Here is a 14,523-nt window from a genome sequence, read left to right as displayed (position 1 = left end):
CATGTATGGATGTGAGAATTGGACTATAAAGAAAGCTGAGGGATCAAGAATTGATGCTTTTGAACTTGGAGAAGACTCTTGAGACTTGGACTGCAAGGAGATCCAACCAGTCCATCGTAAAAGAGAGCAATCCTGGATGTTCATTGGAAGGACTGATGTTGAAGCTGAAACTCCAATACTTTGGCCATCTCATGTGAAGAGTTGACTCATTTGAAAAGACTTTGAAGTTGGGAAAGATTGAAGGGAGGAGGGAAAGGGGACAACAGAGGATGAGATGGTTAGATGGCATCACTGTCTCAATGGACATGAGTTTGGGTAAACTCCGGGAGTTGGTGATGGACAGGGAGGCTTGGTGTGCAACAGTTCATGGGGTTGCAAAAGTCAGACATGACTGAGTAACTGAACTGAAGTTGGGATAGCCTGATCTATAGTCTTTATTTGACCAAGAAGCCCTAATAAAGTTTCTTCTATTTACATCATTTGTTTACAGAAAAGTAAATACATTATTCTTTGCAGATTGTCTTTTTGTGATGAGATGAATGGTTGTCCCATTTTCTGCATATATGTATTTGGATATTTGGTCCTGATTTTTTTTTTCCTTGATAAACAATGCTTTATTCATTTTCTTCATTCCAGTTCTTAATGGGGTGATTTTTATTGTATATGGTATTAGACGTATAATGGATAAATTAATACCAAATCTTTGTGTGTATTATCTCATTTAACCAAGTTATTAGATAATTAACCCATTGTCATATGACAAGCAGTTTATATAGATAACTGGACCTGTATGACTCCAAAACCAGAACACCATTTCTGTTTTCATTGGAAACATAACTGAAATGACTGAAAATGACTTACTTCTTTATGAAATTTTGTTTGCTGCACAAATTTTTGTTAATTTGATATTCACAATAAGTTGAATTCTATTAATGAAATGATAGAAATGTAAAAGAGGAACTCATTCTCACTTTGTGCATGTGGGCTAAGTCGCCTCAGTCATGTCTGACTCTAAGGACTATGGCTTACCAGGCTACTCTGTCCATGGGGTTCTCCAGGCAAGAACAGTGGAGTGGGTTGCCATGACCTGCTCCAGGGGATCTTTCTGACCAGATGCAGCTCCTACATTGCAGATGAATTCTTTACTTTCAGTCACTGGGGCGGGGCCAGCATTCTCACTTTGAATGATAGTCCATATATGAAGAATGAGAGCTGGTTTAGTTTCTATCCCAGAAGTATAGAAATGAGTGATTGAATGAGACATATCTAGGAAAGAAGAATAGAGTTAAGTTTTGACTAAAGGAACATTTTGCTGGTCCAAGAATTTTAAGTGTTTATCTTATGTTTTTATTATAGATACAAATATTTTACACTTCGGTACAGTTTGGGGAGGTTATATAAATCCATGAGCATGTACAGAGTGGAGTTTTAATCTGCGTAGATTGTAGCTCTCTTTGGGGAAAGAGAACCTAAGGCATGCAAACAGAAAGGAGTCATAGTTTAGAAACCTCTGAAGAGCAAAGAATGAGAAAGGTGATTATTTTTGTAGGTTGTTTTATGGATGACACTTCGTAGCTCCAGAAACCTTTAGCTACCTGATTTTAAGGATCATATAGTAAACCTGAAAATTAGTATAATAAACTCTTAGAGTAATTTCTAAATGGAAATAATCTTTCTGCTTAATGATTTCTAAATCCAGATTCCTTTTCATTTAAATCCAGATAAGAAAGAAGAAAAACGAAGACACTCAAGGTCAAGATCACGTTCTAGGAGGAGGAGGACTCCCTCATCTTCTAGGCACAGGTAATTAGATTGATTGCTGTTTGGTAGGAAGTTCTTCCTTAGACAAAGACAATTTTCCTATGTTACACCTGCTGTTAACCTAATTAGCTCATGGTTACAGTGGTTTTGATAACTACTGCTATTTGCAGAGTATGTGAATTACTATTCACAGGTATATAAATAGAGAAAAGATGGTAGATACTTTAAAATCCCCCCTAAAAATCTAGGGTTAGGAAGAAGCCACTGGAATTTGAGCACTGAAATGCTTAGTACTCTGGAAAGGACACTGTCCTTGAAACTTTTGACTTGAATTCTAGTTTTAACATTTTACTAGACTCCTGACTTGGAACATGGAGGGTTGTTAGGCAACCTTAGCTTACCCATCTAAAGCTTGAGTATTTGCAGATGATGTGTTTTGAGATTGCTCTTTGTATTACTGGATAAACTACATGATGGTAGCTATTACTCTTTATCCTACCTATAGTAAGACTCTGCAGGGTAAAAGGACCAGTGTATTCTCTTTCTCACATGACATACTTGTATAGATTTATAAGGATCTTTCTAGACCAGTGACTCTCAAACTTGGTGATATTAGGACCTCTATACTCATAAAAAATATAAGAACTCCAATGAGCTTTTGTTGATGTGGTTTACAGCATCATTGTTGGCCATAGTAAAATTTGAAACCATCATTTGAAATGATAATTAATATTGAAACCCATTCATATTAACTTAGCTTTGAAACAAAGCTTTTCCCCCCAAAAATTAAAAGAATGGCTTTGTTTACATCTTAACAGCTTTGCAAATTCTTTAACATTTAGCTTAATAGAAGATGTATAGGATTCTACATTCAGTTCATTGTAGTATATTTTGGTTAATATATATAGAAAATCTGACTTTATACAAATATATCGTGAGAAGAGGGAAAAGTAATTTCTTACTCTTTTCAGGTAATTGGGAGTAGTATTCTTTGATACAATACCAAAACTTGTAAAATCTGTTGATCTTTATTATACTTTGAGTGGATCTTTTCACCAGGCATCCTTTTGTACAGTTATGCATTGTTTGGAAAATGGTTGATTGATTGCATTATGCAAGTTTTCAAATGTTGACACTTTTTTACACAATCTCAAAAGATGACTTGGTAATATCACCATACATCTTACCAGTAAACCCTTTTAAAATGTTAGGAAGCTGTCAGATTCACAATGGTGGGTTTAAGTTTTCCAAAGTTTAATTTTCTTCTGAAAGCTCAGATTTTATTATTGGCAACAATTTTTTTTTTCTTGAAATGATAATTCATTTTTCATGAAAGTGTCTACCAGATACCCAAGTCTGAACAACGATGGTTTGACAGTTCTTTCAAGTAAAGATGTTTCATGGCAAAAGCAATTAGGTAAACTCACACTCAATCACACAAGTGTCTTCCTTGACAGTCACTGAACTTAAAAGTATCAGAAATGATTTATGCATACTGCTGATTTCATTGCAAAGAATGTTGCTGAAGGGACCAGATTTAACATTTCTAGCCAGTAATGATACTACTTTAATAGCACTCACGGAACTAGATTTAATAAAATTAAAAGTTTTTATTGGCTCTATCAAAGATGTCATTGGTGAAATGGTGTCAGAAAATTTGCTGTCTAGTGAGGACCTACTTCCTCATTTATATTGATAGTTTGCTATATCTTCACTGTGTCCTCACATAGGATGGACCAGGGGTGGGGTATCTCTTGAGTTTTTTTAATTTTAATTTTATTTATTTATTTTTGAGTGTGCTGGGTTTTCATTGCTGTGCAGACTTTTAGCTGGTTGTGGTGAGTGGGGCTACTCTGTAGTTACGGTGTGTGGGCTTCTCATTGCAGTGATTTTTCTTGTTATGGAACACAAGCTCTAGCACGCTCAGGCTTCAGTAGTCATGGCACATGAGCTCAGCAGTAGTGGCTCCAGTCTCTAGAGCACAGGCTCAGAAGTTGTGGCTCACGGGCTTAGTACTCCGTGGCATGTGCAATATTCATGGACCAGGGATGGAATCCACATTTCCTGCATTGGCAGGTGGATTCTTTACCACTGAGCCAGCTACCAGAGAAGCCCCTTCTTGAGATGTCTTTCATAAACGCATTCATCCTGTTCATGAAAGCTGGGTCTTCTTAACCTAATCACCCCAAAGGCTCCTACCTCATAACATCATCAGGTTGGGTATTTGGTTTCCTCTGAGAATTCTGGGAGGACACAAAGTTTCAGTCTGTAGCAGAATGTTACAGGGTGGTTCTGTCTGGTGTGTGTCATCCACCTTCACCTCAGCCCATTTCATGCTTAAAAGATTTTGTCTTTCAAAAAACCCAAATCTAGAACATCTGAGGGTTCCATTGAACCTTTAGAAGTTCCCTATTGCCTTAATGTATGTACAGTGTTTTTTAGCCTTTGTGCTGTTGCATACTTCACAGACTATACTATAGTGTAAACATAACTTGCAATGTACTGGGAAACCACAAATTCATTGTGACATACTATTACTGTGATACCCAGTTTACTGCAGTGGTTTGGGAGCAAACTCAGTATCTCTAAGCTGTGCCTGTACTTGGAATATTAACTTTGCAGGACAAGTGCTTTCATGGCTTTGTTTAATACTTAGAAAGGCTTAAAAAGGAGAACTTACATCTTTTGTATATAGGAGTTACATGCTAAGGCTTTCAAATATTAATTTTAATTATGACCATGAGAGAAAAGTCCTTTGGAACACTTGTAGTAAACACATCATAGCAGAAAGATACTTATTATAAATTTTAGTATTTTAAGCATCTTGACATATAAAATGACTGTTACTTTCAGTATGCTTTTTACTTATATATAAATAATAAATAATAATTGTTGTTTAATTGCTCAGTTGTATGCAACTCTCTGTGACCCCATGGATTGCAGCATGCAAGCTTTCCCTGTCCTTCACTATCTCCCAGAGTTTGCTCAGACACTTGTCCATTGAGTCGGTGGTGCCATCCAACCATCTATCTCATCCTCTGTCAGCCCTTTCTCCTCCTTCCCTCAATCTTTCCCAGCCTCAGGGTCTTTTCCAATGAGTCAGCTCTTCTCATCAGATGGCAAAAGTATTGAAGTTCCAGCATCAGTCCTTCCAGTGAATATTCAGGGTTGATTTCCTTTGGAACTGACTAGTTTGATCTCCTTGCAGTCCAAGGGACTCTTAAGAGTCTTGTCCAGCACCACAGTTCAAAAGCATTAATTCTTTGACATTTAACCTTCTTTATGATCCAGCTCTCACATGCATACATGTCTACAGGAAAAATCATAGCTTTGACTATGTGGACTTTTGTCCATGAGGTGGTGTCTCTGCTTTTGAAAACGCTGTCTGAAAAAGTGAAAGTGAAGTTGCTCAGTCGTGTCCGACTCTTTGTGACCCCATGAACTGTAGCCTACCAGGCTCCTTCTGTCCATGGGATTTTCCAGGCAAGGATACTGGAATGGGTTGCCATTTCCTCCTCCAGGGGAATCTTCCCAACCCAGGGATCGAACCCGCGTCTCCCACAGTATAGACAGATGCTTTTAACCATCTGAGCCACCAGAGAAAGTCAATGGCTTGTCATTGCTTTTCTTCCAAGGAACAAGGAACAAGCGCCCTTAAATTTCATGGCTCCAGTCACTGTCCACAGTGATTTTGGAGTTCAAGAAAATAAAATCTACCACTGTTTCCATATTTTCCCCATCTGTTTGCCATGAAGTGATGACACCAGATGCCATGATCTTTGTTTTATCGAATGTTGAGTTTTAAGTCAGCTTTTTCACTCTCCTCTTGCACCTTCATCAAGAGGCTCTTTAGTTTCTCTTCACTTTCTGCCGGTAGGGTGGTATCACCTGTGAATCTGAGGTTGTTGATACTTCTGGCAATCTTGATTCCGGCTTGTGAGTCATCTAACCCAGCATGAAATACTCTTGCACGTAAGTTAAATAAGCAGGGTGACAGTATACAGCCTTGACGTGCTACTTACCCAGTTTTCAGCCAGTGTGTTGTTCCAAGTCCATTTCTAACTGTTCCTTCTTGACCTACATACAGGTTTCTTGGGAAGCAGGTAAGGTGATGTGGTATTCCCATCTCTTTAAGAATTTTCCACAGTTTGTTGTGATCCTGATACAGTCAGAGGTTTTAGCATAGTCAATGAGGCAGAATTAGTAATTTTTCTGAAATTCCTTTGCTTTTTCTATGATCCTACGGATGTTGGCCATTTGATCTTTTGTTCCTTTGCCTTTTCTAAATCTAGCTTGTACATCTGGAATTTCTTGGTTCATGTACTGTTGAAGCCTGGCTTGAAGGATTGTGAGCATTACCTTGCTAACTTGTGAAATGAGCACAGTTGTACATTATTATGAACATTTTTTGAAATTGCCCTTCTTTGGGATTGGAATGAAAACTGACCTTTTCCAGTCCTGTGACCGACAATTGCTGAGTTTTCCAAATTTGCTCGCATGTTGAGTGCAGCACTTTAACAGCAGTATCTTTTATGATTTGAAATATCTCAGCTGGGATTCCATCACCTCCACTAGCTTTGTTATATAAAATATATAATAATCTCTATGTTTCTCTAATTTTTAAAAGCTTATATGAACTGAATGTTGAAGTGACTGCAGTGCGGTGCTGTTGAAAAATAACTGTTTCAGGACCTTATAGTAAATGATAGATGTAATACTTATGCTTATGAGATTTTAAAAATATTATTAATCACTTCATTTAGAAGGAAACGTGAGAATGCACTGGTAATTTTTTATAGCCATTTTTTTATACATTAGAGGTAAGATAAATATGTTACATGGTTTTGCTAAAATGATTGTTTAATTTTTTTAAAAGCCAGATTTCTCAAAAGATGAACACTTGCTAATTCAAACAGCATCCGATTTTGGTTTTCCATAATTTTTTTTTTTTAATTCTTCATAAGAAAGTGATGGTTCTGATATTCTAGAGGGTCAGTGTTTCACTCAAAATACATTATTAGTACCTTTTTATGTCTACACTAAGGTGCTGAGCTGGATTTTATAATTTTGCTTACATTACAACTATTCTATGATGTAGGTGCCGTTTTTGTTTTTCTTTTTGCTGAAATAATAGGCTCAGGTTAAATAATGAATACTTTTATTAACTGACTTTAAAAGGGAGATTTGAACACAAATCTTTTGCATTACTAAAATGTCTATCCTTTGGCACCCTGGAAATAATGAAAGCAAAAAGTTTAAATTGTGTTTAAAGTTTTCCATGGAAAGAGGTTGAATGGTTCACTAAAAGTTAAATGACCAAGTCTAAGCAAAGAACTGCCATTTGCTTTCAGTTTTTCTTAAAATGGGGAAAAGGATCAAGGACAGCATCAAAAGGTTAATTGCACTTAACCTTTTAGAGAAAACATGGGGAGTGAAGGTAATGCAGTAAGCACAGGGAAACATGTCTTACATGGCAGGAAAGAGATGATCATACAATATTGAGGACACATGAGAGTAAAAAGGGCATTTTATACTGAATTGTATATATCTGTATCTGGCCTGCATTGCTTGTATTTCTCTTAAACTGGAAGTTAAAGAAGAGGAATGTATATCAGAGAACAGCAATTAGAAATCATAGAAACCAATACAGTATGTGGTTTCCTTTTGAAATACTGAAGTGGGTTACTATGCCCATTCTCCAGGGATCTTCCCAACTCTTAAGCCTCCTGCTTTGGCAGGTGAGTTCTTTACCACTAATGCCTGCTGGCAAGCCCAAAATGGGAATAATAATAGTATTTACTGTTACTAGGTTTATTATGAAAGTAAATGAGTGAGTATTGGTAAAGCATGTAATGGGCATAAGTAAGTATTTGATAAGTAGTAAATGGATTTAACTTGTAATAGTGAGGAATAAAATTAGGTACATTCTAAAATGCTGTTTAATTATGAAGTGATACAAATGAGTCATTTTTTATTTTCCTTCATTTTCTAGTAATAATTTTAAGTTTGGAGTTGTAGTTGCAGTGGGCAAAGTAGGATTGGTTTGACAGGTTGAACAAAGGATTAAAAAGTGAGGAATTCCAGGTGTTAAAAGGTCTCTAACTTCTGGGATATCAGATGTTGTGTGAAATAAGTAAATAATGGCAAGAAATTACCCTCAGTTACTGATGGCTAGCCAACATGTCTGAATCTTTGGTCCTACACTTCTATGAAATAATCAAAAGTAGAGCTAGTCTTTTTAGGTTTATATACATATGTCTGCTTCCTTTTACTCTATAAGGCGGTCAAGAAGCAGATCCAGAAGGCGATCACATTCTAAATCAAGGAGTAGACGACGATCCAAAAGTCCAAGACGGAGAAGATCTCATTCCAGAGAGAGGGGTAGAAGGTCAAGGAGCACGTCAAAAAACAGGTACAGTAGAAAACTAGTAACAATGAGTGAGTAAAATTTCTCTGTAGTAAGAATTCTTAGCTGTTTCTACTACCTTTTTTCATTTCGTCTTTTCCATTCAACTATTTTGTGTTCCCAGCAACTTTTTGACATGCCAGAGTTTTTGGCATACAATCATGCCTTCTTAATTCTTCTTTATATATCTCATCATGAGCAGCTTTTAAGTATGAATTAGTATTGCTGTATTCCTGACACTGAACCATACTTCAGAGTCTAATCCCGTGATTTGGAGGCCAGTAAAGAATTAAAGTGAGGATTTGCTAAAAACCAAAACATCCACACCTTAACATTGTATTTTGACTTAAACATTCATTCAATAACTTGTTTTCATACAGGGCCAAACCCTTTGAAATTAGTAGGCCTAGTTTTGAGTAATAGATACAAAATCACTTTCTTTTTGTTTAAACCACCTTTAAAGTATCAAGAACTCTGTTACTTGAAAGTACTTAGATTTTTCCCTCCGTTTTTAGCTGTCACACAGTATAATTTCGCAACACTTATTTTTTAAACTATTATCTCTTTATAAAATATTTGCCTTGATTTTCTAGAAACAGCCCTATATTTTATTCTTTACCCATTTATGTATTTAATTATGTGATTAAAAGTAATAAGAGTCACAGCAAAAAGCAACAAAATTTTTTTTCCCCCAGAATTTATTCTTGGTAAGCATATAACTCAACTTGGGACTTGGATTTTGGGATAGCTTTACTGCATACTCAGCCTCTGATGAGACTTCTAATCATGTTTAGAGCTAGTCATCTCTTAATTCAGTCAAACAAGCTTACTTAATGAACCATCTCTTACACAAAGAGCAATTAGGCATTCTTTCCCTTGAGGAACTTTATTTATACTAGGGGAAAATTAATGTAATTACCAAGGAAGGGCCATTGTTAGGGATGTTGGAAGAGATTTATTGAGAGGTGACTTGAGTATTAAATTCTGATAGATTTGACTGGACTCAGGAGCATGATTTCTAGTAGAGAATACTTACAAGGTTAGCATGAATTCTTGAAATAAGGAGTATCTTGGTGTAGAAGGACCAGGAAATGAGGTCAGGACAGTTGAGACAGATCATACATAAAAGGCTTTATTGTTCACACTAGGGAGTTTACAGCTGATCCTGAAGTCAATGGGAATGAATTGCAAAGTGATAAGCAGAGAATTAATATTTTCAGATTTGTACTTTGAAAGATTTCTGATAAAGGGGTATAATACGAATTTGTGAAAAACATGACGGGGACCACTTAAGGGACCATTTAGAGTTGAGGTGTGCTTGTAGTACCAGTCCATTATGATTTTTTTCCTAATAGTATTGAATAGCCCAGAATATATAATAGCAGGGCCACAGTTAGAAGATTGGCTTCTTTCATGATAGATGTTTACATCAGGTATGTGCTTTGAAAGAATAAAAGTATTTTCTATTAACTGAATCTTCTAATACATTAATAAATTGTGTTCATTTATTAGAGATAAAAAGAAAGAAGACAAAGAAAAGAAACGTTCCAAAACGCCACCAAAAAGTTATAGCACAGCCAGACGTTCCAGAAGTGCTAGCAGGTAGGGTGGCATTATGAATTCTTGACATTGTTTTTTAAACTTTGTTTGCAAAGACTTATTAGGCTATGAACATGAAATGTTTTCCAGTACAGAACTACCTACTTTAATGGTGAAGTTTTCTAAAGACAATCTGTGAAGAATAAGTTTCCAATTAATACTTTATGGTATAGAGTTCATTTACAATAACATGGAATTCAACAGAAGTCAGTTTTTATGTTTGCTCTATGCATTTCATATCCTAATTTGAACTGTTTGTGAGTTTTTTTTCCCCCAAGCATTTGATGGCTAAAGTATACTGCATTATCACATTAGATTCATTTTATTACATGTTAATACTTAAAATAGTTTTTTTTTTTCCCATACATAATGGTTTGTTGATAAAACAATTGGAGGCAAGGCAAGTTCTAGTTTGTGTCATTCTTAGAGTAGTTAATCTGCTATGGTGAAAATTTAGTGTTGTAAACTTTCAGAAAATGTATTCTTCATACTTAAACATGGTGGCATTCATGTGATAGTAGAAAGAACTGACCATACTTAACTCCATTTTCTTCCTATCTTGTTTACACATTTTACTACAGTGTTTTGTTTTCTTAATCTTGATTATTTAAATTTACCTAAGGGCTCAAACTGTCTATAAAAATTAACTTAAAACGGATAAAACACTTAAACGTAAAAGCCAAAACTAAAAAGCACTTAGAAAAAAAACATGTAAGTTAACCTTCACGACCTGGCATTTGTCAGTGGTTCCCTACATATGACAAAAGTCATAAGCAACAAAGAAATAGCCAAGTTTGAGGATAATAAAAACTAAAGAGTTTTTGTTTCAAAGAACACTGTTAAAGACAGCCCTCAGAGTGCTAGAAAAATGTTTCCAATAATGGACTTCTACCTAAAATATAACAACTCAGTCATAGAAAAACTGTGCAACTGCATTGAAAAAACAGGTTGGCAATTCCTACAGAAATAAAATATAAGAGCTCTTTAACACAGCAGTTTTGTTCCCAGTGATATACCCAAGAGAAGCAAAAACATGTCTGCACAAAAACTTATACATGAATGTTCTTGGCAGCATTATTCATAGCCAAGAAGTCAACCAAATATCCACTTAACACGAGTAAACAAAGTTGTATACTCATAAAATAGATTATTATTCATCTGTAAAAAGGAACCAAAATAATGATAGTACAATATGAAAACATGATAGTGCAATATGTACATGCTGTATGTATAATATGTACATGATAGTACAATATGAAAACATGCCATGTTACAGAAGCTAGTCACAGCAGACCATACATTGTATGATTTCATTTATATGAAATGGACAGAATGGATGAATCTATAAAGTAGATTAGTGGTTGGAGTATGTTAGCTAAAGACATGGGGTCTCTTCGGGGTGTTGAAAATTGTCTTTTTAAAAAAATTTTTGTGTATATATAAAGAAAGTGAAACCATATATAAGTGCTGAAGGAATACCAAAATAGGTCTAAGGCGGCAAAGGGGCATAAAAGATGAGATGTGCAGTGTGTTTTCTATTACCTTAAAAACTGGAGGCATATATTATTTGTTTCTTTATTTAATGGACTTGCTCATAAGTGCCTTACTCTACTTAATTATTGAATCATTCTTTATCATTTTTGGCTGCATTGGATCTAAATTGCTGTGTACAGGCTCTCTTGGATCCGGCGATCAGTAGCTACTCTAGTTGCTCTCTGTGGCTTCTTATCTTGGAGAGCACAGGCTCTGGGGCACACAGGCTTCAGTAGTTATGGTGGCATGTGAACTCAAGTTCCATCGTTGTGGCACAAGGGCTCAGCTGCCGCGTGGCATGTGGAATTCTCCCAGACCAGGATTGAACCCATGTTCTTTGCATTGGCACGCAGATTCCCAACCAGTGGACCACCAGGGAAATCCTGAATCATTCTTAAATTATGGCATATTCTATACATTTTTATTGAATATCTACCAACATGTTTGCAGCTGTCCATACAGTCTATCATAGGTCACAGAAATAGAACTTTTTAAAGCCCATCTTTTCTGAGGAATATGGAATATTGTTATACAAAGCAGTATGAAAAAGTGTTAGGTATACAGCCCTGACAAGCTTAATAAACATTTGATGAAGGAAAAGTTCTGTGTAACGTTTCCAGGACAGGGGTCACAAACAACTTGTGGTTTTTTGTTCTTTAAAGCTTCATGTGGCTGCTGAAATGAAGACAAAGCATATTGGGCTTAATTTTTTTTATTTGTGTCTAAATCATATACTTTTTTCATTTAATCAGTTTTTTATTAAAGTTTACTATCCCCTTATAGTTATTACAGAATATTGACTGTATTCCCCATGTTGCATAAGACATCCTTGAGTCTATCTTAAACTTAATAGTTGCTTGTCATTAGGTGGGTTTTTAAGTATAGTTGCTATACAGTATAGCAATTCACAATTTTTAAAGACGGTTCTGTTTATTGTTGTTATAAAATATTGGCTATATTCCTTGTGTTGTAAAATATAAACTAGTAGCTTATTTTATACCTAATAGTTTGTGTCTCTTAATCCTCTACCCATGTAATGTCCCCTGCCTTTTCTCTTCCCAGTGGTAACCACTAGTTTTCTCTCTGTATCTTTTGAGTCTGCTTTTTTGTTACTCAGATTACATGTGTAAGTTATATCCTACAGTATTTGTCTCTGTCTGACTTATTTCACTTTGCTTGAATGCCCTCCATGTCCATCCATGTTGCTGCAAATGGCACAATTTCATTCTTTTTTATAGCTTACAAATATTCTGTTGTATAAATAGTAGCAATTTTCTTTATCCGTTTCTTCTGTTGATGAACACTTACATAGTTTCTCTATCTTGAGAATTACTAAGAAATGGTACTGTGAATATTGGGGTTACATTTCTACCAGCAGTGTAGGAGGGTTCCCTTTTCTTTATACCCTCTCCAGCATTTATTATTTGTACACTTTTTGATGATGGCTGTTCTGACCACTGTGAGGTGATGGATAACGGATTGTAGTTTTGATTTGCATTTTTCTTAATAATTAGCAGTGTTGAGCATCTTCGCTTTTGGCCATCTATATGTCTTTTTTGGTGAAATGTCCTGTTTGGGTCTTCTGCCCATTTTTGATTAGTGTGTTTGTTTGATACTGAGCTGTATGAGCTATTTGTATATTTGGGGGATTAATGCCTTTTCAGTCAAATTGTTTGAAAATATTTTCTCCAGTTCTGTAGGTTGTCTGTTTTGTTTATGGTTCTTTTGCTGAGCAAAATCTCTTAATTAGGTCCCATTTGTGTGTTTTGCTTTTATTTACTTTAGGAGATGAATCAAAAAAAATATTGCTATGATTTATGTCAGAGAATGTTCTACTTTTCTTTTCCTCCAGTTTTATAGTATCTGGTCTTACACTTAGGTCTTTAATCTACTTTATTTTTGGATATGGTATTAAAGAATGTTGTAATTTCTCTCCTTTACACGCAGCTGGTTTTTCTAGCACCACTTATTGAAGAGGCTATCTTTTCTCCATTGTATATTCTAGCCCCCTGACCATAAGTGTGTGCCTTTATTTCTGGACTCTTACTCTGTTTCATTGATTGATGTGTCTGTTTTCTGTGCCTGTACCATACTGTTTTGATTACTGTAGCTTTGTAGTATAGTCTGAAGCCAGGGAATGTGATTCCTCTAGCTCTTGGTTCTTTCTGTCAAGATTGTTTTGGCTATTCAAGGTTGTTTTGTTTCTATACAAATTTTAAAATTGTTCTAATTCTGCAGGAAGTGCCATTGGTATTTTGATAGGGGTTGCATTGAATCTATAGATTACCTTGGGTGGTGTAGTCATTTTAACAGTATTGGTACTTCCAGTCCAAGAACACAGCAAAACTTTCCATCTGTTTGTATTGTAGAAGCAGGAGTTTTTAAAAGTCAATTTAAAGAGAAGGAGGTACATCTTAAAAAGCTAATTGCTCAAAATAGGGATTGGATTAGGGGCATGATTTGCTGGACAACAGGAAGTCAGTTTGATCCCCGTTTCCTTATGGCTCAGTGGTAAAGAATCAGCCTGCAGTTCAGGAGAGGTGGGTTTGATCCCTGGATCGGTAGATCCCCTGGAGAAGGAAATGGCAACCCACATCAGTATTCTTGCCTGGGAAATCCCATGGATAGAGGAGCCTGGTGGGTTTACAGTCCTTGGGGTTGCAAGAGAGTCAGACATAACTTGGCAGCTAAACCACCACCACCATTAACTCTAGTTCTCGGTTCTCTAAGTTTTACCTGATGATTTAGAAGTAGTTTTGAATTTTATTAGCAACTGCCTTCCATAACACAACATATTAATCCTTTACATGTTCTGTCCTTTGTTGATCAGTTTTTCCTTGAGCTTAACATTTCTGATGTTTTGATGACATCATGTCTTTAAGAATTGCTAGAAATTAGGGCTTTCCTAAGGGCATTAAAGGAAAGGCACATAGTTTGCCCCCCAAAAGTTGCCAACTTTTATTACCCATTTGCTTCTTCAGCTCCAAACAGTATTTGAAAATGGAGTTTTCTGTTTCTGTTGGAGTTCCATTGTAGATACATCTGGTATGATGTGTCTGCATTTTTTGAATAACACTGTATTTTAAAGTCTAGTTTGCACATTTGTTCTTCTAGAGAGAGACGACGACGAAGAAGCAGAAGTGGCACAAGATCTCCTAAAAAGCCTAGGTCTCCCAAAAGAAAATTGTCTCGTTCACCGTCCCCTAGAAGGTAAGTATTAATCT

General features: G+C 35.9%; 1 protein-coding gene across 25 annotated transcripts in view; it reads left to right on the top strand.

Moving 5' to 3' along the window:
• The window catches only part of SRSF11 (serine and arginine rich splicing factor 11), a 46,759-nt gene that overhangs the window by 29,574 nt on the left and 2,662 nt on the right, over positions 1-14,523 (top strand). For 15 of the 25 annotated variants that reach the window (XM_040232578.1, XM_040232579.1, XM_040232594.1 and 12 more), the window contains 4 exons: positions 1,722-1,803; positions 8,042-8,173; positions 9,680-9,769; positions 14,393-14,509. In XM_040232578.1, the coding sequence (XP_040088512.1) occupies positions 1,722-1,803; positions 8,042-8,173; positions 9,680-9,769; positions 14,393-14,509 (421 nt within the window). The remainder of the gene's footprint in view (positions 1-1,721; positions 1,804-8,041; positions 8,174-9,679; positions 9,770-14,392; positions 14,510-14,523) is intronic. The other 10 variants (XM_040232600.1, XM_040232599.1, XM_040232603.1 and 7 more) reach the window with 1 other exon arrangement.

This window comes from Oryx dammah, unplaced genomic scaffold (genome assembly GCF_014754425.2).
Source record: "Oryx dammah isolate SB20612 unplaced genomic scaffold, SCBI_Odam_1.1 HiC_scaffold_28, whole genome shotgun sequence".
Taxonomy (NCBI): Eukaryota; Metazoa; Chordata; class Mammalia; order Artiodactyla; family Bovidae; genus Oryx; species Oryx dammah.
The sequence above is the reverse complement of the archived record's forward strand: the minus strand, read 5'-3'. Positions and strand labels throughout refer to the sequence as shown.